Source organism: Triturus cristatus, chromosome 9, assembly GCF_964204655.1.
Source record: "Triturus cristatus chromosome 9, aTriCri1.1, whole genome shotgun sequence".
Lineage (NCBI taxonomy): Eukaryota > Metazoa > Chordata > Amphibia > Caudata > Salamandridae > Triturus > Triturus cristatus.
In genome coordinates, this window is record NC_140592.1 from 646179546 (window position 1) to 646205491 (window position 25946).

The 25946-nt window shown below is 42.6% G+C and overlaps 1 protein-coding gene across 17 annotated transcripts in view; it reads left to right on the plus strand.

The window, feature by feature from the left end:
• CLASRP (CLK4 associating serine/arginine rich protein) overlaps positions 1-25946 on the plus strand; it is a 900118-nt gene that overhangs the window by 475798 nt on the left and 398374 nt on the right. For all 17 annotated transcript variants that reach the window (XM_085625696.1, XM_085625697.1, XM_085625686.1 and 14 more), the window contains one exon: positions 4524-4754. In XM_085625696.1, coding sequence (XP_085481822.1) covers positions 4524-4754 — 231 coding nt within the window. The remainder of the gene's footprint in view (positions 1-4523; positions 4755-25946) is intronic.

Here is a 25946-nt window from a genome sequence, read left to right on the forward strand (position 1 = left end):
CTATACATCTAGCAGGAGTAGACAACATCACAGCGGACCAACTGAGCAGACAGAACTGCTTTCAAGAATGAGAGCTGAAGCAAACAATAATCCAATGCCTATTCAACATCTGGGGAACACCAGTGTTGGACCTATTTGCAACAATACAGAACAAGAAATGCCAATACTTTGCCTCGAGGTTTCCACACCACCTGTCAAACGGAAATACTCTTTCACTAAACTGGTCTCAGACACTTGTTTACGCCTTTCCACTAATACCCCTAATACAATGGCTACTGCAAAGGGCAAAAGAACCAGGGATAAACATGATTCTCATCGCCCAAGGCAAACATGGTACTCAAGCCTCCTGGAACTATCCAAGGGACAAATGATCAGGCTCAAACCCGAAAAAGACCTACTGACATTGCAACAGGGTCAAATCTGTCACTCAGAGCCAGCAACGCTACAACTAGCAGCCAGGCGCCTGAATACATAGAATTTGGTCATCTCAAACTACCACCTCGAACCATGGAGATACTCAAATAGCCAAGAACGCAATCCACAAGAAAATGCTATACAGCAAAGTGGAAGCGATATACCACATGGTGCATCGCCAGCAACAAAACAAGTACCGCAAATACACAAGAAACAGTTATCACATATCTAACTTACCTCTTGGACAGCGGCATACATTTCTCAAGCCTAAAGGTGCACATGGCTGCCATAGTGGCATACACAAGAGGAGAATCATGCAAGAGTTTTTTCACAAGATCAGTCATAAAAAGATTCCTAGAGGGAGCAAAAAGGATAGCTCCACCAAGAGCCACACCAGTACCGACATGGAGCTTAAATACCGTACTTTCCCAACTGATGAAAGGACCTTTTGAGCCCATGCCTACAGCAGACATCAAGCATACCACCCTAAAGACAGTTTTCCCGAGAGTGATTACATCACTACGCAGAGTGAGTGAATTACAAGCTTTAACAATACAGGAACCCTACTTATTCGCTCTAAGCAATATCCACAAGGATAAGGTAATCTTAAAGACCAACACACAGTTTCTACCACAGGTATCATCTAAGTATCACTTAAATCAAAACATCCTGCTACCAGTTTTCTTTAAAAATCCATGAACTAAAGCAGAAAAAAGCCTCCATGTGTTGGATGTAAGGAGGGCGTTACTGTCTGCAAAAAACAGAAAGAATAAGGAAAACAAAACGGTTGTTTGTGGGTTACTTACACACCAACACAGGCAACAATTGCAAGATGGATAGAATAAACTATTCAACTATGTTACAAAGAGGCCAATAAAGAAGTAACAATGCAACCTACAGCGCACTCCACTAGAAAGAAAGGAGCAACGCTAGCATTTATGACCAATGTACCCATCGATGCATCTGCGCAGCAGCAGCATGGGCATCACCACGCACCTTCACACGACATTACTGTGTGGACATACAAATGAATAAGGACTCTAAAATTGGACAGAAAGTGCTCCAACCCCTGTTTGCAAAGTCTTCCTTGCACCACAGCCTCCCCAAGACGGGAGAAACCACTACATAATCTAATGCACAGCATGTGAATACAGAAAAGGATTCATGCTGCAAAACGAAATGGTTACTTACCAGTAGGAGTAGATTTGCAGCTTGAAGAGTTTTCTGGATTCACATGCGACCCACCCAGCCTACCCCTGCTTAGGCAGCAAATAGGTGGGTAAGAAAAGAACTACATCAGTGTTTATTAAGGCTCATCAGAAGGATCTCAAAACTAAGTAACACAGGAAAAAGAATCCGAAGATGGCTACCACGCACGTCGACGTCCAGGATACCGTCTGACGTCACACAGGGAACATACCTGGCACCAAATGGTGGTCGACAGTGACCAAAACAAAAAGAAGAAAAGAGAATTCCGGACCCAACCACTAGATGGCGGAATAATGCACAGCATGTGGATCCAGAAAACTCTTCAAACTGCAAAACTACTCATACTGATAAGTAACCATTTCGTTTTCACAAACACTACTGCCATGTGGTACTGCAACAAACACGGCGGGTGGGGTTGTGGACCCTTTGTCAAGAGGCTCTTCGCGTTTGACATGGCACGAACATCAGGACATGACCCTCCTGATTTAACACCTGGCAGGTCCTCTGAACACCAGAGCGAACAAACTCGGGCGTCAAAGCCTGGTGGATCACGAATGACGTCTTCACTCAGAGGTGTGCAAGGTCTCTTTCAGCACTGGGGAGAGCCTTGGTTAGATCTGTTCACCACCCAAGAGAAACGCTATGTCAGCAGTTTTGCGCATTGGAGTTTTCAAGGCGGCACTCGCTCTGTGTCGATTTTCGTCATGAGTGGAGTTGGGCCCTCCTGTATGCCTTTCTGCCTGTACCACTTCTGCCCGAGGGCTGAAAAAGATCAAGCGCGACCGGGACCAAGTCATTCTTGTGGCACTGGACTGGGCATGAAGTCTAGTACCCCGAGCTCCTGAGCATGGCTATTGATCCGCCGGTCAGGCTGCCCATTCGGGAGGATCTTCTGTCGCAGCAGTAGGGGACGGTCCTCCACCCGAGCCTGTCCAGCCTCCACTTCCTTGCGTGGAGATTGAGCTGCGACAGTTGACAGCTTTTGACCTTCCTCCCGAAGTTTGTAATGTGATCTTGGCAGCCAAACGTTCCTCCACTAAGACGGGATAGCCTGTCTATGGAACAAGTTTGCGGCATGGTGCACAGCAAAGGCTGTGGATCCCCTTTCTGTCCTCTTTCTGAGGTTCGTTTGTTTCTTCTCTCTTTGACCCAGCAGGGTTCGGCTTTGGGCACTCTTAAAGGTAATCTGGCAGCCATTTTTGCTTTTCTTCGGCTACCAGATCAGCCCTCTTTGTTCAAGTTCCCTACTGTAAGTAGGTTCTTTAAAGGCATTATTTATCTCTTTACTTCATCTCCTTTTATAATGCCTCAGTGGGGATTGAACCTTGTTTTGACTTACTTTATGTGCGCAGCCTTAGAGCCTCTAAACAACGGTCCTCTTAGGCTTCTCACCGTGAAAACTGCTTTTCTTGTTGCCATCACCTCATCTCGAGTATGATTGAGCTTCCGGCTCTTTCTTCTAGGCCCCCTTTCTATTCGGTGCATCTGGACAAAGTGGTGCTTCGAACGAGACCCTCATTCCTACCGAAAGTTGTTACTCCTTTTCACATTGGACAGACTATCACTCTGCCCACCTTTTTATCGCCTCCGCACCCTTCCAAGGAGGAGGAGATACTCCACAGCCTGGACCAGAAATGTGCGCTGCCTTTCTATCTTGACCGCAGGAAGGATTTCTGGGTGGACAATCAACTATTTGTTGGCGCCGAGAAAGGTTGGACTGTGCAAAAGCGTACCATTTCTCGATGGGTCATCCTTTGTATAAAGATTTGTTACACTTAAAAAGGAACCTCCAGTGGGGCTGAGAGCTCATTCCACCAGAGCTACGGCAGCAACTACTGCTTTGTCACGTGGAGTCCCACTCATTGACATCGTCCATGCAGCCTTGTGGGCCTCTATGCACACGTTCACCAGGCATTACTGCCTGGATAGTCATGTCCGGAGGGATGGCTACTTTGCCCGTTCTGTGATCCACGATTTTCTGGTGTGAACTTGGTTTGCCGTCCCTCCTCCGTGGTTGGTATTGCTGGGGTATCTATTTTTAGGTAAGTAATCTATAACTAATAGTCTTTCAGATGAACATGGTACTTAACTTCGGTAACGATGTATCTGTAGGAGACATATATTAGTTATAGATTCCTTACCGCCCCACCCGTCGTCCCCGCTTTGCGAACAACTGACTTTTAGGGATAGGGACTCCCTTGCAGGGTCCTAGTTTGGCACACCAGTGGTCAGTGTCTTTCATGGTGCTGCACTTCTGGCATGGAAAGTGGTGTCAGAACTGACTTCAGCGTACAAGGGCGGCGTCTAAGTAGGCACAGCGATGTCATCCCGGTTACGCCGACGACAGGCACGGAGTCGACCAACACCACCTACTGACGCACAGGGGTACTGCTGAAGAAAAATTCTTTGGATCCAGTCTGACGCCTGGGGGTAATTCTAAGGTAAGGAATCTATAACGAGTATGTCTCTTACAGATACATCGTTACCCATGGTAAGTAACTTGTTCTCTATGCTCCATTTTTAAAATGTTCTGTGTTTTTAGTGTGCTAATAATTTTGTGCAATGAAAATCCAGAAAAACACATCCACGATATGTTGTTAGCTGGAGGCAATAAAGAAGCTAAAATTAGTGATTATAGTAAAGTGATATCTTGCAGAATAGGTCATAAGCAGGTATTTCTCGCTGTAACATTTTGTCTTTTCTGTCTACATAATGCTTGGAAGTCCTGCGGTAGAAAAAAATGCTGTGATTAAAAATACTCTCCATTCCTGTCATATTTGGCTTCTTTGCACTTTATGCTTTTGTGGACGTCTCAGTTAACTTAATCATAATGCTCTTTTGGTAAAATATCAGTAAGAGCTTAAAAAATCTTGACTTAGTTTTGTTTTCCTTCTGGCTAGCTCCCAGTCAGAATCCAGCTCTGAATCCAGAACACGTTCCCGTTCGCCAACCCCTGGCAAAGAGGAAAGAATAACCTTCATCACGAGCTACGGCGGTAGTGACGAAGAAGCCGCAGCAGCAGCTGCTTCCTTAGCTGCCGGAGGAGTCCTGGTGAAGCCCCCCGCTTCTGTCAAACGCACTACACTAACGCAGCAGGGCGGAGCTGCAGCAGGTCATAGCACCTCCTCCCGGTCGGTAATTTTCAAATTTGTTAATTTTTCAAACAGTAAAAAAAAAGCAGAGAAGCCTCTCGGTCACTTCTTAAGACTTAAACGTTCAGAAGCTCATGTGGGAAACCAGTAGGAAGAATGCTTTTAAGTACCCCTGAGAAACATCTTGTCTGAATTGGTGCACCCTCATACCGTATACTGTTCATGTTGAATCCTCATCAAAGCTTTTTGTTGCTTGAATTCATCCCCACACCTTTTGTGCCTAGAACTATGTGACTATCTTCAGTCCTCTGTTTTGAATTCCTATCTTACACCTCTGATGCTTTCAATTACAGATATCTCCCATTGTTTGGCGCGTAAATTTGAGACACTGTCCATATTCACTGAATGGACTGGTGTTTGGAGGCTCTTTATTGCTTTTTATATGTAAGAGAAGAGTGTGAGAAGAAAGATAACTGCAGTCTGAAAACAAAAGTATACGTACAGAGTTTTGTTTTCAGCTCCCTTTGCAGCTACTATTGTCCCAAGTTCAGTTCAAGGTGTTATTGCAATCTACTACTGTTTGCTGTTAACTGAAGGATTTTGCCAATTTGTAGTCTGTCCAATGTAAAAATATTTTGTATATCCTAAATATAAACTTTCAGCCTGTCTCCAAGAACTCCAAAAGTAGAATAATTGAGACAAACTAAAAATATTTGCAGTGCAAATGATATAACGTTTGGTGAGAAAGCAGCAACTAAAGTTTTTGTTCTTAGTATCGCATTAGTCCGTTGGTGCATTTTTATTAGAGTTGCTGCTTTTAGGAGTGAGTGACAAAGCTACACTGCATTACTCTGCATTCACTGGGGCTTGTTTTACCGGCACACCACCACCACTTTTCCCTTCTGCTTATGCCTAGCCTGCAAATGCCTTGCCAGTTACCCAGTCGGCCACTGTTCTATGCCCGCTTTGGTTTACAGCTACCACCAAGTTGACTGCAGATTATGGGCACGGCGACCGCCTGGGTGAGAAGGACTGAAGCAGAAGCCCTAACTTAAGTTGGTGGTTGAGAAGGCAGTCCTGCTGCGGATTGTGACAGGCGATCTGGTGGTTTAGCAGATGCAGGGGTGTCTATTAATGCTCTGCTACTGCACAACACAGGACACTAAAGGGCACCGGTGTCTGATCCTTCTTTCTGACCTCACTTCTAACCATGAACAAGGACCTAAACCCATTATCTAAGGGGCGGTGCCAGCACAAACTGACCCCCTACGACAGTATTGGAGGATCAATCAAGCTGACAGTCAATCCAACAGTGGACTGTAGTCTGAAAAGGAAACAAGAAGTGAAAATACATTAGTGCACAGCGTAACGCTGTACTTTTCCGCTTCCCGTGCCTGTGCTTTGTTCTGTAACTGGCTGTTGTACTTAATTACTCCAGTGGTCTGTTAGGAGAATCATTGTTTGTGACTGCTTGTGATTGTAACTTGTGACTTCCCTTAACATTTTGCCCATACGAGCTACCACCAAATACATTTACTAATAATTTAGCATCAGCTACCCCCAGGCAGCCCCCACTATTCGATGAGTCACAGATCCTGTTGGAAGACACCAAAATTGTCACAGTCTGCAAGTCTTATTTAACAAACTCTCCAATTTCTGCTAAAGTGAACCTAACCTTGTTGCTACATTCTGTAAGTTTTTCTGTAAAGTTTGGAAAACTGCAAAAGCTAAATCATGCTGATTTTGTCTAGGTCTACAACTGTGATTCTACCTGCCAAGTAGGCCATAACTTTAGCCCTGAAGTTAAGTGGGTGGGGAAGGGTGGTTGGGTTGGTGGGGAAACAACAACTTATATTTGCCTGGTATTCACTCTGGCCTGATACCAGGCAAGAGGTGGGAAATAGGTGAAGCACACTTTTGCTACTTAACATAGGATTCAGTTCTGCACGCAAACATCATGAAATCTGCAAGATCAAACGCATGAATCTTGACCAAAGTAGGACTAGCAATAGATGGAGTCTCATCCTCGCCTCCTCTAATCACAGCAAAGCAAAATGCTGCCCTGGAAGACCGGGCCCAGGCAATAGGGAAGTGGTTTCTCTAGTTTCCAATACTAATACGGTTTGACCATTATTGGGGCCTGGCCCACTCGGAAGGGAAGTCCCACATCAAATGCAGCAGCCTGCTTCTCAGAATCTACCCTTGCCACCTAAACCTGAAACACCATCACTAAACAAGATAACAGATTATTTAAAAAAATGGACAACAGCAAGGCAACATTCTAGAAGTGATCAGTACAAACTTAACTCAAGGAACAGTCGGTAGCCTTGGTAGAGCCCATACTTAACTAAATTTCACACAACCAGCTGAGGCTGACTCAATCAGATCCAACATAACATTAACTCAGCTGCTGATGCAGACTTCGGTTAGGCACCCTCGGCCTGCCAGCTAAAAAAACATATTAGTGCAGTCTCGCTTGGTGATCAACCTAGAGAAGTAAATAATATAGATAATAGAGATAACTGGTTCCATAAGGACATAAGGACCTATCTATGATGGACACCTGCATTTCCCTCCATAACACTTTATTTACTACTGATATTCTATAGAAGAGAGAGTGGTGGGTGTACTGAATAACTCACCACTCTAAGTAAACCCTATAACTGCTCAGCAATTCCATCTTATTTAGGGGAAGTTCTGGAGTCATATACTAGGAGTCGGCCAAAGCCGACTATACCCGATTGCCGTGGCAAACTGGCTGGACGTAAACAAAGGATACATTGTGCAAGCCATATCTGCTAAAAAAAAAAGCTTCCAATGTAGAAAAACTGTCCGCCAGACAACAGAATCAAAAACTACAGGAAGAAACTGTATACTAAAGCCTCAAGAGAAATGAATGAGCGTATCCTGCCCCAGCTTGAAGTTCCTCAAGAATGTCCAGGTGAATCCTCGAATAAAGTTCCACATAAAAAATCTTTGTGAGCATGATCTCTGCACTGCTAAGCAATATGTTTTACACAATGCACACCCACATACAGAGAATCCCAACTGACTAAGAGTTACAAGGAATGAAGCATCAGTTGCTACACCCATGAAATTTGACCAATCAGACTAATTTATCCAGCCAAAATAAATTGCCCACACTAGAGGCCATCCATGGCTGGGGCAAGAAACAGCTACATGAAAGGGACATCAACAGGACCTCGGGAGACTGAACAGACTGTGACAGCATATCTGTCCCATCTCCAGGAAATCATTCTCGGTCTATAACTTCCTGCAAAATAAATAACATATTATCACCACCACCACCAACATCATCTTTAAATGCAGCGACTGAACCATACCATGCCTATCATGCTTAAGCTAACTCACAACAAATGTTAATGAATTTTGGCTATCTGCTGAAGGAGTGCAAAAGACAGACCGCCTTAATTGATGGAGCTTGCAAAGCTTAAAAAGGGTTACTTCTGGTGCAAAAACAAAAATAAGCCACATAGATTAGTGGAAATCCTTAACAATGTAGGAAGAAAAGGAGAATTTAATGATCTGTACCGGCATATTCTCTAAGAAAGAACAAATGATTACATCGGCAAACCATATGGAAGAGCGTCAGAAGCCCATAAAGCCCCTGGCACTCTTTGAAATGTCAGGTGGTACATAATCCTTTTCACTGCAAGGTACTGATCCAGGGGCCATCTTGAACATATTAAAAACTCCCACCTCTCTAACAGACCTGAAACCCTTCTCACCGAGCTTGAGTGAAGATAGTGCCCACTGAGAAGCTGTGGTCCAAATGGAACCTTATAGAAACTATCTTGACCCACCATGAAACCGTAGAGAACTGGGCGATGACAATCACTTCACAAAAAGAATAGCATTCTCCAAGGATACTAGAAACTGTGAAAGTGAAACATAGCAAAGTAAAACATATCATTCTTTTAATTACCTATACAGCATTATGTGGCTCTACTTCAAACTACATAGATGATCGGTATAACCCGAAGATCAACATTCACCAGAGCAACATAGATGAATAATCCTTATGCCCTAAAAGCAGCACCATACCTCCTTCAGCCCAGTTTACGAATGAGAATTCGTGCTATCTACCAACAACTATCTTAAGCCATCAAAATATCAACCATCCGAAACATTTTTAAATGAGCTTAACCTACTGTTATTTTCAGTACTTGGTCGGAAATTGCCATACTCAAATGAAAGAAAAAAAGATGACAAAGACTAGGTTACCTTTATAAATCCTTCAATATAGGCTTCTTCCAGGAAGCCTTGGCAACACAAAAATCGAATTGGGTGGTTGTACTTCCCATTGTGTCCTGCAAAAGCTGAAAGAGGGTGGATTAATTATTTGGTCTCAACATCCCTTACAATTAAAATGCAGATATTCTTCAAAATTAATAACAACATACAATATATAATGCTAAAAATCGACAATCTGTTATTCAACATCTTGAGCGTATATATCTCCCTCCAGGTAATGAGAACTAGAACTAACCTCACATAAGACAATACAAAAACTAGTAGTGTGTAGAAGAGGAAAAAAGGAGAACCATAACTAATAATATTGGGCTGTGGCGGTTTTAATACTAGACCACATCCCATGATGCAGGAGCCGAATGTGAGCAATCCTCCTTGTATCTCAGGCCCTAGGTACCAGGGGTACCATTTACTAGGGACTTACAGAGAGTTCTAAAGGTATTGCCAATTGGGGGGAACAATTGTACAGTTTTGGGAAAGAGATCTGGCACTGGGGACTTGGTTCGTAGGGACCCAGTACACTTCCAGTTGAAATCCAATCAAATACCAGGCAAAAGATGTGGGTGACCGTGTCAAAAAGGGGCATTTCCTATAGGGTCCTGCGCCAAACTTGGAGGCGAGCGATAGCTCAGTAGATTGAAACTGGTACTTCTCGGGCTTCTAAAAACAAGCCAGCATCTCCGATTCTACTTTCAAGGAGGTTCTATTACGCACAGCATGTTACCACTAGGACCAGACAATATCCCAGTATCTGAATTTACAGAAGAGATTACTGAAGCAATAAACAGCATAATACTGTTAACTACACCAATTCCCAATATATTTCCCTCTGGCATTTTCAGTTCCATTTTAACACTTTGGGCTTCTATCCTAAAAATAGCATTTAACACTATTTAGAAACATGGAGACTTTCCATCCACCTGGAGAAATAAAATTATTGTTCAAGTCCATAAAAAAGTTCTCTCTCGGATCCTGGAAACTGTCACCAGATTTCCCTGCTAGACTGCACATGGAAAAATATGGTAAATTGCTCCTCAACCTCACCTAGGCAGAAAACATATAGATTTTCTCTACTTGTCATTCTGGCTTTAGAAAAGGAGTGGAACTGTAGACCAAGCAGTAAAACTTTACTTCACATGCATGAAAAGTGATGTTGAATAACTCTACTGTGTACATGGTCCTTATAGACCTAAGAAGAGCATTTAATTTACAACAGTTGACAGAACCCTCCTTTAGTCAATATTGAAAGAGCAAGAACTAACAAAAAATTCTCCTTGCCACCCTGTATAGAGTCCACTGAAAGAACAAATTCAGTGTTAGGTAAAGGATGAAAGGTGAATGTAAGCCTGACTTTGAGATCCAAACTGCAGTCAGGCAAGGTTGTGTACTTGCACCTATTCTGTTCCACCTGTTTATAAATGACATCCGTAAACTTCTACTGGAGCTGAATTTGGACATAATAATGAGAGGAGAGGAGAGCTGATGCTGTTCGAAGTTTCAAATCCCACTACAGCTCAAAATATTTTATATCAACACCAAAAAACAAAATGTATGGTACTGAACCCCACAAAAAATCGTAAGTCTAGGTTCCAAATTGGACTGCATAAAGGACTTTTATTAACTAGGATCATGCTTTGACAGCATATTGTCAAGGGCAGAGCAAGTTTCAAAATGTGAGGCTGCTGTGAGCCAGAATTCAGAATCTGTCTTGCTTCTCGTGAACCAATGTACCATAAGGTTGATAGAACGCTCTCAAAGGCCATGTTATAAAAGCTTTGGCTGCCTATTCACATGGGACTCACCTGAGGGGTTTCAGAAAAGCACGACGACTGCAAAACATTGAGAATTGCTTCCTGTGTCTTTTGTTACGTCTTGGCTTAGATACATCGATGGGGGCACTAAGTGCCGAGCTGGGATCTCCTTAAAATCCAGCTTGTACTGCTCTCAGCTATGACCAAATCCGGCTTTGACAGTCTCTATAAATTATTCCTTGATGTTAGGACTAGTAAGCACCGAATAAACTCTCTCAGGCTGGGTCACATCTCAGAAACCTTTAAAAGAAATAGGCTGAGATGGCTTCTGAAGGATCCAAAATCAATGAACAGTTCAAGCTCTGCAATAACTCAAAGATGTTACTGGGGGCAGATCCAGATAAAATTTCACAAAAATGCAGATAGTTTGCTGATGCTGTATTAAAGCATTCTGGCCCCTGAGCACTTAAGAAGTTTATTGAGCCCAACATGTGTTTTGTGGCATCCTGTATTTATAAAGCTTCATATAATTTGAAAGAAGTGATTCAAGTTACACATTAAATAATACATAGTTTGTTTAAAATCAATAAATATAGGTGCCTCACTCATTAGATTAGATTGCATCTTGAGAATTGTTTCACACAAACAACTTAAACGGCAAGAACAAGAATACCAATTAGAGCTAACAGAGACCAACTTTAATTACATCGCTGGAGAGTACTACAGGATGATTTACATTTGACCACACTTTTTTTTATCCCATTCAATCTATTAATAATGTTTTAGATACCTACATCCTGTATGATCTTTACAGTACCAACAGATAGTACATTATCTATTATGTTTTATTGAGATGGCTATCTCATATACAGTATTTGCAGTACAAACTGATTATCCAGTTAGTATTGCAGCACAGGTAACTTTAAAGGTACTCAAATGGCCAAATTCATGCCTGACTTTTAGTCACTCTCTCTGCATGCAAAGTAAAAATACAAACTCACATGAAGAAACCACATAACAAAATAATTTCTGGATGTTAGCAAGATTTGTAAAATCATTTGAATACTATACAGATGTAATCTTTTTCAATTACTATACACATCTAGTCTTTCACTGTTGGTGTTAATAGCTCCAAAATATCATTTTACCAATGTAACTTGAAAATCTGATAGAGACTTCTAGACGCAGATTCCTTATCTTAGAATTATCCCCAGTCGACAGACTGGATCTGGAAATTTTCCGTGAGCAGTATCACTGTGCACCAGTAGGTGGAGTTGTTTGTCTCCATGTGGCATCGTCAGAGCCAGAAGTGATGGTTACAGTCCCTATATAGGAGCTACCCCAGCGCGCTAACATCAGTTCTTTTCTTTCTGCGCCTTTCAGTGCAGATGTGGAGAAGCGTTACCCACAGTCACTTTTTGACTGATCTTTTTAAAATGATTTTGTCATAGATTTTTGAGACTTTGTCTCCTGGTGTGGGAGGGATATCCACAATGAATGCTGGTTTCAAGCCCTCTGGCGCCGTTCGCTGTCAAATGTCCATGACAGATCCACACTTGCCTGCCTTTGGTGCCTCAAGTGCGACCATGACGCCAAGACCTGCGTTGACTGTTGTGCCATGCACCTCAAGGCCTTGCAGCAGTGGTCCCTCAAACTGCTTGCTGCTCGACATGCGCGGCTACGTTAGTCTCGATCCCGGTTGAGAGGAAGATCCCAGCATCGGTTGAGGAACCGCTTATCGCCAAAGTCATCCGGGAGTTCGGGTGAGTCCCACAAATGGAAGATACGCAAGAACCTTCCCCGGCTCCACTGCAGATGCCGGCGATGCCCATCAGCTGAGCAGCCCTCATACTCATCCTGACTCTGATACGAAGCAGGATGGGCGTCGTCCGCCGCAGATTCCGGCACTGACTGTGGGCAAACCACCATGGTCTGAGCCTGTGCCCTATTCCTTTAGGCTATAACTTGGAGATGACTAGTATGGGCCACTGGACCCTGATGAATACCAGCCCCTAGATGTCACTGAGGACTCCTGGTGTGAGGATCTGGCGGATGCCAGTGGTCTGGATGAATGAATGGATGAGGAGAGTTTAGTATAGCGCATAGCTACTCAGAATAGAGCGTCCTGGCGCTGACACCGGTTGTAATTTGCACACGATTGTGGCATTCCGGTGCTTCACAAGCCTTGGATTAATTCCAGAATCTGATTTTCTCTCCCTCGCTACAAGGTATCGTCCCGAAACTTGAAAGAACTCATCAGGGTCTTATCCCTGCAACTGACTCTTGTCTTCCCTCGGTTGCCGCCTTCAGCCGATTCCTTTGGATGCTCAATTCTGACGCCCAGCCCAATACTAATTCGACTATTACAGCGATTTCCCCCGTTTTCCTGCGCTAGCACTCATTTTCACGCGCATCAGCACTCTCCAAATAGGCCACCCAGGTCCTGAAGATGATCCTAATTTAACAGGATCAAAACGCCCTCGACCCTTGTCCACCAGCTAAAAACGTTCCAGGCGCACTTTGAACTTTGGTTCTCCAAAACATTGGAAATGACAATCTATGTATCGAAAGTAATTTCTGTGTGAACCTTTTAATCTTGTATATATTTTGTATTTTCTCTTGCGCCGTACGCTGTGGTGTTCTTTCACGTTGTCACTTGCGCCGTCACTTTCTTATCACAAGCACTATGTACACTTTTCTTTAGGGTTGCCTTGGCATTTATGCCTAACAGTGCTGTTACAACTGTTGTGTGTATGTTTTTTGGTCTTCTAAAAATATATGATGCCCAAGGGCACATTTAACAAATATCTTTCAGCCTCTCGCCTTTTGTCCTTTTGTTGTAATGTCTTGTACATACAAATATAATCAGTCTTAATGAATCCGGCTGAGATATTGTTGTATTTATATGAGACTGTAAAGTTAGCAGACCAGTAAAGAAGCAGTTCCTAAAAAGCAATGTTTTAAGGTGTTTCCTGAACGTAGAAAGGTCAGCTGTGGCTCTCAGTGAGACCAGTAGACTGCTCAGTGCTTTGGTTTATGTTTCTACTGTGGCAGTGGAGGAAGTAGTCTCATTCACTGTAGTGATGCGTGCGGAGGGGGGGGTGGCTGAAGTACTAGACCTTCATCTACCCCTTGTGGCTCTCAAGTTAATGTCTTTACTGAAGTGCTTCATCAGGGAGTCAGCACATCTGAATTGCTTCTTCCTTTTAACGAATCCCTCACAGACATCCTACTCTGGGTCTGGTCCAAGCCCAGCACAGGCGTTCATGTGAATAGGTTGATTGCCCGCCGACATCGCCCCACCCCAGGGGACCCAAGTTTCCTCACAAGACACCCCACCCTGGAGAGCTTGGTGGTCCAAGCCTCCACTACCAAAGTAACTCCTGCCACATTCCCTATAACTTCCCTGGACAGGGAATCCAAGAGGCTGGATACCTTGGGCAAGAAAATGTTCCCTTCTGCCAGCCTGGCCTTGCAGTTGGTGAACACTGCTTATCTTTTGAGCCGAAACTCCCACTCGCTCTGGGACTTGGTTGCGCAGGTGCTGCCTGTGGTCTCAGAGGAAGCCTGAGCTGTACACTTTCAAGCTATTGCTGACGGGAGAGATGCAGCTTAGTTCACTACACCCTGTGGACTGGAAACAACTGACTCGCAAGGCAGAGCTGTTCCATCATCTGGCCTTATGCCGTCACGCCTTGCTGAGGACGACTAGCTTTTCTGGTGTGTCCGGTTCTCACTTAGCACATGCCCCTTGATGGCTCCCGTCTCTTTGGAGACAAGGTGGACATGGCGCTGGTGCCCTTCGAGGACAGTAGTGCTACAACCGGGTCCTTTTGCCTTTCCATGGCCCCTTGCTAACCACTAATTAACACAAAAGACTCTGCTGTACCTAAATGTTTTGATACCTCGTAATAAAGTCGATTATTGAAAAAGACCACTCTTGCTAGACCATGCGGTTAAATAATAACGCAATTGATATTTTCTTTTCTTTATTTTCAAATTAATTGAAACAAATCATAAATGTATCCATCACGTGTTGAGAAAAGAGGTTCAAATGATAAGAAAACATCGGAAACCTGCTAAAGCATAATTCCCATGGACAATCTAGGACACAAAACATTCAAACACTTTCTCTTTCATTCACAACCATTCAACCAAGAACACACATTAAACGAACATACATCCTAAAATCTGGAAAGTCATAATTCAGATGCCCAAAAGTAACTGGCATATCTCGTTTAAGTCCCTAAGAAAACGAAAAATAATAATATGCTGTAGATAATGATTTATAGTCGAAGTCTATAGAACTGACATCAATGTATTGAGATACTAAATACATATGTAAATTCGAGACGCTGACGCGCGTTTCGGTGTAACACCCTCTTTCCCCGGGGTAACACCTTCTTCAGGGCGTGAACTTATTTGCGTCCGATGTCCATGGGACCTGTTGGATGATAAACCGAGTTGACAAACAATCTATTTCATGATTATAATTAAACTAGCTGTATAGCACATAATATAATGATGGATAACTTCTAATCCCTACTGGGTAAATGCATAGGTCCAGGCGCAAGAGTGGTAAAAACAGGATAGGTAGGCTAAACCAAATAGCTGCACACATACAACAAATAGAAGTTCAGAAAGAAAAAAGAATAACATACTATGGAAACAACCATTACGAGTCTGAGAGTTCTCAAACATCTTTAAAGGACTGATGGTTTCTAAGATTCCTAATGTAAATGTTCCACCATTGTCGTAAGTGACACTAATGAGTAAAACAAAAAAATAATTATTAGCCAAAGATCGACATGACTACAATCAGTTCTTAAGAGGAACAATTAGAACAGAAATCCAAGCTAGCAGAGGGTATCTCTTTGCCCTTGAAACATAAAGAGTATCGTGTGCCACCCCTGGGGAGAAAAAATGGAAATAGACAAGGTTAATAGTTCATTATGAAAACTCACCATAGGCAGAAAGAAGGATGTTAATGGGCCGTCTTAATAAGCTGATACAAGCTTGTCGAATGGGCCAGGCAGAGAAAATATTTTCATCCACTAGAGGGGGATGTTGGTCTAAATCTAAAGACAAAAAGCAATAGTGACTCTAGATTGCTGCCTAACGAGTATATATGAGCATAAGAAGCACCGAAGGGCAAAGAAAGGGAAGGTTTCCCCAGTGCAAGAGTTGATAACTACCTTTAATGATATGGTTCGACTATCTCTTTGGAGAGGATTTCCAAACCGTGTTAAAAGAGAATCTGAAAAGAACACATGGAAAACAGTAAGCCCCAAGTAACAAGTTTTCCAAGTGCAAACTGTTTATGCTATTCAGGAGACAGACTGTTTACTCTATTCAAAAAATGATACAACAGAAGAGGCAGAATCGAAAAAACACCTACTTCATAAGTCGAAGTTTCTAAAAATCGGCTCTAGTCCAGTGACGAAAAGGGTCCAAGTGTTAAACAGGTCTAATGGTTGGTAATACGATCCTAAAAGTCTAAGATAATCATAAATTTGAAATTAGCCATTGCAGAACACGTTTCAGGCCAAGATAGTTCAAGTTACAGAGATTTCGAACGCTGCTAGGGCTCACCGTTAGAGTTGCCTGATGCCAAAATGGAGAAACACCTCTTCTTCCAACTAGTCTTTCCCTGATGCAAAGAACCTTGGGAACAAACAGCCAGGGAGAATTCAGCTGTTTAAATACTGCTCGTGTAACGAGCTACGGACGTCACAGTGGTGAGTTGGAAAAGGCGGCAGTGGATCGGGTAGGATAGACTGAAGTTATCTAAATTAGGAAAATGATTCACAGAGTTCAAACATCGGGAACGGCTCGAATGTATAAATATAGATGTTAAATGCTATTGAAACAAAGGAAAAATATTAATGCGATAAGCAAAAATCAGAGCGGTTTCCCATAAAGTCTGCTTTGAATAGACATAGGAATGTAAAGAGAGGAAAAGGATAGTCATATCAAATCGAACACCAGACGTCCGCAGGTTAGGGAAACACTGGCAAAACACGAAATATATATTTTTTAAATAATCGCGTTAGCCCATGGTAGATCCTCATTTAGCCCCTTTGTTTTAGAGTTCAAGAAGAAAATCCAAAAAACTTCCCGTTTTTTACGGATGATGTTATTGTCAGTCCCTTTTAGTGTCCGGATTTTTCCTAGTATAGTCCAGCGCACATCCTTCTCAGTATGTTTAGCCTCCATCCAGTGAGTCACCAATGGTGCTGACAGGTTCTTGCGCCTAATGTTGGACTTGTGTTCCCCTATGCGGATCTTACATTCCCTAGCAGTCTCTCCCACATAGGGGATATTGCAGGGGCATAAAATTACATATACACAATTAGATGTTTTGCAGTTTGTCATTTCGCCCAAACTAATGGTACGATTATTGATTGTGATGATGTCACCTTCAATGGTATTGGGGCATGCCTGGCATCCTCCACATTTATGATGTCCCCGGACAGGGGCATTCCCTGTGATGGATCTCTGTACCCTTGCTAACCACTGTCTGCCTTGGCTCCTTTCGTGGCCACTCACGGGGCTTTCAGCCGCATCTGCAATTGCCCAGGCACCACGGCCAGTAGTCTTCGGGCCTTCCTTGACAGAGGACCATGCACCCACAGGACTCATAGGTCAGATAGCCAGAGGTCGGGCCAGTCCACCACTCCCCGGCAGCCGCAGCCTCCAAGCCCCTTTACTTTTCCCTTCGACCATCATGGGAACCCATTGGGGGCAGGATACGCCATCACCTGCACCAGTGAACAGCAGGCGCTGTCGTCTCATCCTCTGTACATCTCTTTTTGCCCAAACAACCTTGTCCTTTAGACTCTAGCATCCTTCTTGCCGAAGGAAGACACACCGTTTAACGTATGCCAGTCCATTACCTTGACTAAGTTTTACGCTCTGCCTCATCCCTCTAACAAAGAGGAGAGACTCCACCGTCTGGACTAAAAAAGAACCTTTGAGTCCGGGTGAACGACCAGCTCTTGGTGGGGTATGTCAGAACCAAGAAAGGGAAGGCCGTGCAGAAACAAACTATCTCCCAATGGATTGTGCTCTGTATTAAAATCCGCGACGCTTTTGGCCAAAAATCAATCTCCGTAGGGCTTATGTGCTCTTCCACCAGGGCAAAGGCTGCGACCACTGAGTTAGCACACAGACTTCTGATCCTGGACATCTGGCAAGTTTCAACTTGGGCTTCGAGGCACATGTTCACCAAGTGCCACTGTCTGGACAGTCAAGTCCATCGGGGTGGGCACTTTTCCTAGCTGGCCCTGCAGGACTTTCTAGTCCAAATCAGGTTCACACACCATCCGTCGGGGAGGTATTGCTTGGGTATCTATTCTAAAGTAAGGAATCTGCATCTAGAAATCCTAATCAGATAAACAAGTTACTTACCTTTGGTAACTCCTTATTTGGTGGAGACTCTTATCAAGCTGCAGATTCCTTACCGACTCACCTTTCCTCCCCACTCTGGGATTTAATTTTTTGGTACAGGGCCGTTCCCTTCTCAGGGCCCGAATTTCACACACCAGTGGTCAGTGTTCTTCGTGGCTACGCAATCCTAGCGTAGGAAGTCATGAAAATAAACTTACATCAGGGTGCTGGGGTGGTGCCCATATAGGCACCGCGCACCTCACTTCCAGCCCAGACCCCGCCAACTATGCCACGCAGAGCTGAACTACGCCACCTACTGACGCAGGGCTACTGCTCACAAAAAATGTCATGATCCAGTCTGATGCCTGAGCAATAAGTCGAAGGTAAGGAATCTGTCGCTAGATAGTCTCTACCAGATAAGGCATTACCGAAGGTAAATAACTTTTTCAGCACAGCCAAACACGTTCCACAATCTGCATATCTTGTCAATTAAAAAAAAAAAATAATAATTTTAAGCAGATAAAAGATCATATTCTACAAAACCTTATACCCTAAATCAAGTTATTGCCAAAATAATTAACAATTTCCACACCTATGTTCTCTTATTACTTTATTCAATTGTCTATTATCTTTATTTACAAGCAGTCTCCTCACATATATGGACTGTGCATATATCAATCGTAAACCCCTACTCTCTCATCTACTCTTCCATAGATGCACCTCAACTTATACAATTTCAGTACCCCAAAACACCACCTCAGCCATCTAAATTGATTTCTTGAAACAGATGAGCATGAAGTCACAAAAGCTGATGCAGGCTCAAAAGTGATAACATTAAAGTGTCGAATCATGCTATTTTTTTAAATAAATGAAATGTATTGTACAACCAGAGGGTTTCAGCAATTTTCAGATTCACCTATAAGAAAGGACTACAACCCAACCCATAAACAAACAGCTATCTTAATCCCGCACATTTACAAATGTCTTACCCCTATTAGAAGCATACTTGACTCACAGGATTTCAAATCTAGCCTCCAAGAAACACACTGCTTGTATACATCCCATGTCTCCACTACGTCTGACCTAATTTCCTGCTAATCATCCCATCTTGTTTTTGAAATTGCAGATTTGGACATTCTCACTAATACTGGATGTTGGGGGCCATAAATTAGCAAAGCAATGCAGTTTTCATGTGTTTACCCCTATTCTCTAGTTCTGCACAAAACCACACTAAGAATGCACAACTCTGTTCATTGTTCTTAACAGAATTTAAAGTGTAGAAACAAAATTCACATGTTGTCCACTCAGTATCACAAATCAGCATTTTTGTTATACAGTTCTGAACCTCTAATGTTCAGGTTTTACTCCAGTATTCTGGTGCCATTCAGCTTCTGCTGTTGATCACCAACCTATACCATTTGGGTTAAGTCACATACCATCCATGAGAAGTGTAATTATTATTCCATTAAAATGTTCGCATTTTCCATTAATAACGCTTATATTATCTAGAAATGAAAAATAATTTTGATACCCTTAGAAAATAAATTCCTTAAACCTTCTCGTAAAGTCAGTTGTTACTTCCCTGATAAAATATGGCCGCAAATCAACCTAGAATATGGTCTTGATGTTGCATATTAGAGGTTATACTCCAACACCAAATCTTCGGACCTCTAATCCAGTAGTATCTTACGCACACTGCCTTGCTCACCAGTCTAAATGAGCAGAGAGAATGTAAGTAGTCCTCATTCTACAACCTATAGATATTCATATCTGATATTAAGTGTCCTGTCAAAACATCCACCATCTAAGTCAATCATCTAAAGACTGTGATAAAAAGGTAATCCTTCACTTCATATTATCATTAAAAGAGGCAGTTTTCACATTAACAAAAATTGACTAACATTCCAAGTTCTAAGGAGAGTCTGAATTTTTTGCTATTTGCCAAGCTGTAGTAGTAAGACATGAGTAAACAGAGAACAAAGATAATAAATATATTAACACCACACAGACAGCCATAATAATGTATATAATGGTGGTGTCTAATTATGTCTATATTTAATCCTTGTTCAACTATTCTCAGGTTATTAATCCACCAAGTTTGGTTTAGTCTTAACCCATGCTCGCCTCTCCTCTATGGCTAACTTGGATCTGCAGTCTCATGTAACGTGATGTTGTCATTTTCTTCAGATTTATGATTAATCTCCCAATGTGGATCTGTCTGATATCTTTTAGTATGGTTTTTAACAACATTTATATGCTTTTTTAATCTTTCAGCAGTCTCTTCATGGACTCAATATATGCCATGGAACATTTTTGTTCTAATGTGGGTGTTTGTAGGTGTTCATGCATGCAAAGTTAAATTACAGACAGAGGTGATTGGAAGTAAAGCAGGGTCACCATGCTGAAGTACTAAATGCATATTTTGTTTGTATTATAAAGCCCATAGGTGAGGTGCATATCTAAATAGATTTAATAGATGGAATATGTACTATATCGATACTCAGTTTTAATGACGTGCGTATTAAGTAAGAATTAATAGATTGAATATGATAATACAACTGTAGCCAAATGACAATTATACAGTAGTAATCTCCAGTTATGTAATTAAAGTTTCTCCCTGTTGGTTCTAATTGACGGTCTCGTTCTTGCTGTTTAAATTGTTGTGTGAAAAAATTCTCAAGACGCTATCTAAGTTAATTAGATAGATAACTATAATTATTGATGTTAAACAATGGATGGTTGTTTAAAAGTAACCCCTTTTTGACCTGGTCACCCCCACGTTTTGCATGGCATTTGATGCAATTTAATTGAAGTGCACTGGTCTCCTGCTAACCAGATCCCCAGTGCTCTTTCCCAAAAACAAGGTAGCTGTGCAATTGTACCCCAATTGGCAATACCTTTAGCACCTTATGTAAGTCCCTAGTAAATGGTACCTAGGGATTGACACTAAAGAGGGTCCCCAAGGTCTGCTACATGTATTGTGCCACCCTAAGGGGTCTCTCGCCATATTCATGCACACTGCCATTGCAGGTTGCGAGAAATGGTGCAAACAACTGTGAAAACAAGACATGGTGCACACCCTGTGTGCCATGCTCACTGACACTGCATGCAATATATTTAAGTCACCCCTATAGCAGGCCTTATAGCCTTAAGGTGGGGTGCATTAAGTTACATGTGAGGATATATCTGCATGAGCAGATATGCCCCTGTGCTGTCTAGCTCAATTACTAGATTGTACAAGTGAACAGGGAAGCCACCTTAAGTATATGTACTGGGCACTGGTCATTACTACATCCCCAGCTATATGATAGCTTTATTGAAACCTATGGTATTGGCTATCAAACACCTTGTCTTAATAAATCCGCACTGATGCCAGTATTGGATTTATTGAGATATGCACCTTAGAGGTGCCCCTTGAAAGCCTACCACTATCTAGTGTGCTGTCTGGTATCACCCTGCCTACCACCACAGACATGTTTCTGACCCCCTGAAGGTGAGAGCCCACGCTCTTGAGGTCAGTAACAATGCCTGCTCTAGATGAACTTGTTCACATCTCCACCAGCTGGTTGGCTAGTGATATATTAAGGCCTGCGGCTTCAAAGCCCCTGCCGCCTTTGAGGTGGGACTCTGGTTTCCGCCAAACCCTGAAGATGCCCTGCACCCCTCCCCTGAGGGTCATTTGGCACCAGGACAGGCAGGAAATTAGCTATGCATGTAGGCATGCATCACCACCAGGCTAGTCACACCCCTATGGAGGGTTGCCTGATGTGCTCCACAGATGAAGGCTTCCACCATCTTGGCTTTGGTGGAATTAGGAACTAAGAGACAGGAAGTGGTTATATCGGGAGTGTAGTGACCCCACGGTAATTAGCCCACTGGCTACTACCCTTCATGCCCCTAAATTCAGTTGTTAGGTGGCTCCCTGACTTCAGGAACTCGGTTTCGACTGACTTCAAAACAAGAAGGACAAAGAAGCAAGAACAGAGGACTAGCTATGGACTTTGGCGCCAAACCCTGCTTGCTCTTGTCCTGACAATCACCCAGACCCAACTCGTCCTGCAGCTGTGCATCTTCCAAAAGCCACGGAAGGCTTCCAGCACTTCATCAACCAGCCAACATCTCCCTTGAAGTGGAGGAGCCACTTGCTTGCAGGCACAGACCGTGTCGTTAACGAGCCAGCATCTCCCTTGAAGTGGATGAGCCACTTGCCTGCAGGCACCGCCCATGACATCCGGTAGGCCGATCTGCTGACCAGTTGGTCTATCGATGCAGCAGCCATCCAGGAAGAGGACACTGTGCTCCAGGAGGTCAGATCCATTCCCCACCAAGTTTGGAGACACCCGGAGCCGCCCTACACCTATACCTGATGTACCTGAGCCTGTTGCAAGCATCAATGCTTGTTTGTTTTCAGATCAAACACCACCACTGCCAAAGGTGACATTGAAACTGACGGTGTCTCTATGGCCCTGAGACCTCCAAGAGTAGTGACCCCTCCTTTTGGGTTCTGCTTGACTCGACTCCCTGTCCACCCTTGCAGCCTCTTTCTTACAGGTATTTTCCCATTGACAATGGCGTGTAGCGTCGGAGGATATCACGGCTGAAAGCACCTCTGCACCCGGATACCCATGGGCAGGTGAAACTAAACTCGTGGTGCTTTCTTGGGCCTTGGCCCCTACTCCCCTTAAGTCTGGAAGAACAGTCCTGTAAGTGGTTTGCAAGCGACCCTATGCATTGAATGTTTCTCCCATATGATAACATTACCACGTTTGTGACTCATGCCTCAAATCTGCCAGCTGTAATTTTCTACTGTTTCTCCTGTAAAATTTGATAACCTCTTACGTTGTTACCCAATTGCCAAGTTCTTGGTGCCTAAAATGTTATAAAAGCACGTTTTTTTTTTTCGAAATTGGTCTTGAGTTTCTGCTTGTGTGTCTCTCATTTATTGACGATGTGTGTACAACAAATGCATAAAAACATCCTTTGATAAGCCTAACCCACTCTTCCACTAAAGAGAGCATTTAGGATTATTAATTTAAGCCCTTTAAGCCAATAAGGGTCGCCTGGACTTTCTACATAGTGTACCTCATTTTGGTACACTACATTGAAAGCCAGCTTCCTACAATGGTTTAATGTGTAATTTAAATCTTTTCTTTCAGATTTTATGTTTGTAAATGCAGAGCGCTGAAGAAGCGACAGGATGCCATAAAACACTTGCTGGCTTGATTTGTGAGAGTACTCTGGTATTGCTAAACAACGTGGATTGTGAACTGTTCCTAATAGAACAAAAATAAATTGTACATTTTTCTGCAAACATGGACTGAACTTATAGACCAGAAAACGTTCTTGAAGTGTTCTGGAATTAAATTGCTTTTGACATGTTTTAAAAAAAAACTTGTTTGTATTAACTTTGGGTAAATAAAGATTTTGTACCCAAATAGTGTTTTTTAGAATATTTGATTGGATATTCTCCCCCTGTAGGAAGCTGGCTCTCTATATAGTGTACCAAAATGAGGTACACTGGGCAGAGATTCCTGGCAACCCTTATTGGTTTGCGGAGGCACAAGTATTAAACTCAAATGCTCTGATTTTTGGTGGTGTGGACGAGCAGATTAGGCTTATCAGCGAGTAGTGCTAAGCTCTTGCACTCACAGATGCAATAAATGAGACACACTCAAGAATAAATCTGAGACCAACTTACAAAAAAACAAATTTTTAATATAAATTTCAACACCAAGAACTTAGAAATCAAGTAAGTACTTTTCGAGATTATGATTTTTACAGGTAAGAAAAATGTTCACTTTTTTTCTTTGTTTTTCCCTACTAAATTTTATCTGCATCTCCTGTCCTCACAGTTTTACATTTGTCCAACCGATTGCTCCTATATGTCAGTGCACTCCTGCCAGCTATTAACTGGATTTATTAAGACAAGATGTTTGATACCAAACACCATAGGTTTCAGTGAAGCCATCATGTAGCTGGGGAACTCGTAATGTTCAGTGATCAGTACGTGTACTCAAGATCCTCGTGTAAAGGATGTGGCCTAACGGCTAGTGCGGTCGACCTCAACTCTGCGGAACCGGGTTCGAGTCTCGGCAACGACGCTCAACATCATGTGATTCTCGGGAAATCGCTTAATCACCCCATGCCTAACCATAATGAATGTGTTCTTATGGTATGCAACTGGTGCTCATGTAAAGTACTGTGATACCTGATACCTTCGAATCAAGTTTGTACTATATAAAACTAAAAAAAAAAGATGCCTTTACTGTTCACTTGTACTATCTAGCCATTTGACTTGACAGCACAGGAGCATATCAGCTCATGCAGATATGGCCTCACTTGTAATATAATGCACCCTGCCTTAGGGCTGTAAGGCCGGCTGTAGAAATTACTTGCATATATTTCATGCAGTGTCTGTGGACATGGTACACAGGGCATGTGCCGTGTCGTATTTTCACTTTTGTCTGCACTATTCCACACAGTCTTCATTGACAGTCGGCATGAGTTTAGTGGTGGGTCCCTTAGGGTTGCAAAATACATGCTGCACCCGTTAGGGACCCACTTAGGTACCCCTGCACTGGGTACCAGGGGTACCATTTACTATGAACTAACAGGGCCTTGTTTTTGTGAAACAACACCGGCACTGGGGACCTGGTTAGCAGGAACTCGGTTCTCTTCAGTCAAAGTTGTGTCAAATACCATGCACAAAATGGGGGTGACCATGTGAAAAAGGGGCACTTTCATACTCTCCCATTTGGGTTAATTGATTTTTCAGCCAGTTGGGTTACTGGCTTTGATGATTAGGCAGACCATAGGTTTGAAAGTACTGGTGTAACCTTTTTTTTTTTGTGTGTGAATTTTTACTTATGTAGCATATATGGACATCATATACCCAGAGATAAATAGAAGCCTCAACATAAAATGCAGTCAAGGAGTGCTTCCAGCCCTGGCTTATCCACAAAAGTGGGCCATTAAGAAGAACTTCCCAGCTGTTTGTGCGTGTACGATAGGAGTGATGAAGAGACTTTGTTGCATTTTATGCTCCTAGGAACCAAACACCGGCTATCAAGAAGGCAGCATCTCCATCCACTCTTTAAGAAGCCCAACATAAGACTTTGCGAAGCGATTATGGTACTGTGCCACTGGAGAGATTAGTATGCCGTCTTCATGGCGTTTGCTTTCTCCATTGCCTCGGACAGAAACACAGCCAGACTTGGCCTTTCTTAGCTTCTTAACTTTCTTAATACTAATATTTATTAACTTCAAGTTATCATTTGGATTTTAACACTCCTAATTAATTGTTTTATGTGCATTGCATTATTTGTATTTTTTAGTTGTTTTTTAAGCTGAATCATTCATAAAATATCGATAGATGGATGAGACAATACTGTTAAAAATGTGGAGTAAAAAACACAATCTACAAAATCTAAATAAGCCAATAGGGCACATCTTAAATGGAAACTTTGAGTCTCTTGGTCATTAAAGCAAATGTGCCAGACATATATTCACGAATCTGTAGGAATGGTAGAACAGAAGCAGTTCAGTTTCTTTACAGGGCCGTGGGTCTATACATCTTCCCCTAAATATGCAGTGTGGCAATAGAGTTTATTAATAGTAAGTCAGTTTGAGGAGTTGAAGATTGCTAGTTAGAGCACTTCAATCCGCAGGTGACTAGTATGAAACCCAGACGACCCCATTTAGCCGATCTTCTTCCTTTAGTAAGTAAATAGGGTGATTGATAGTATCATGTGTTTTTAATGCTAAAAACAGTTTTGTGTGTGTTATATACAAATTAAGTTATGTATTCATTTTTTTTTCC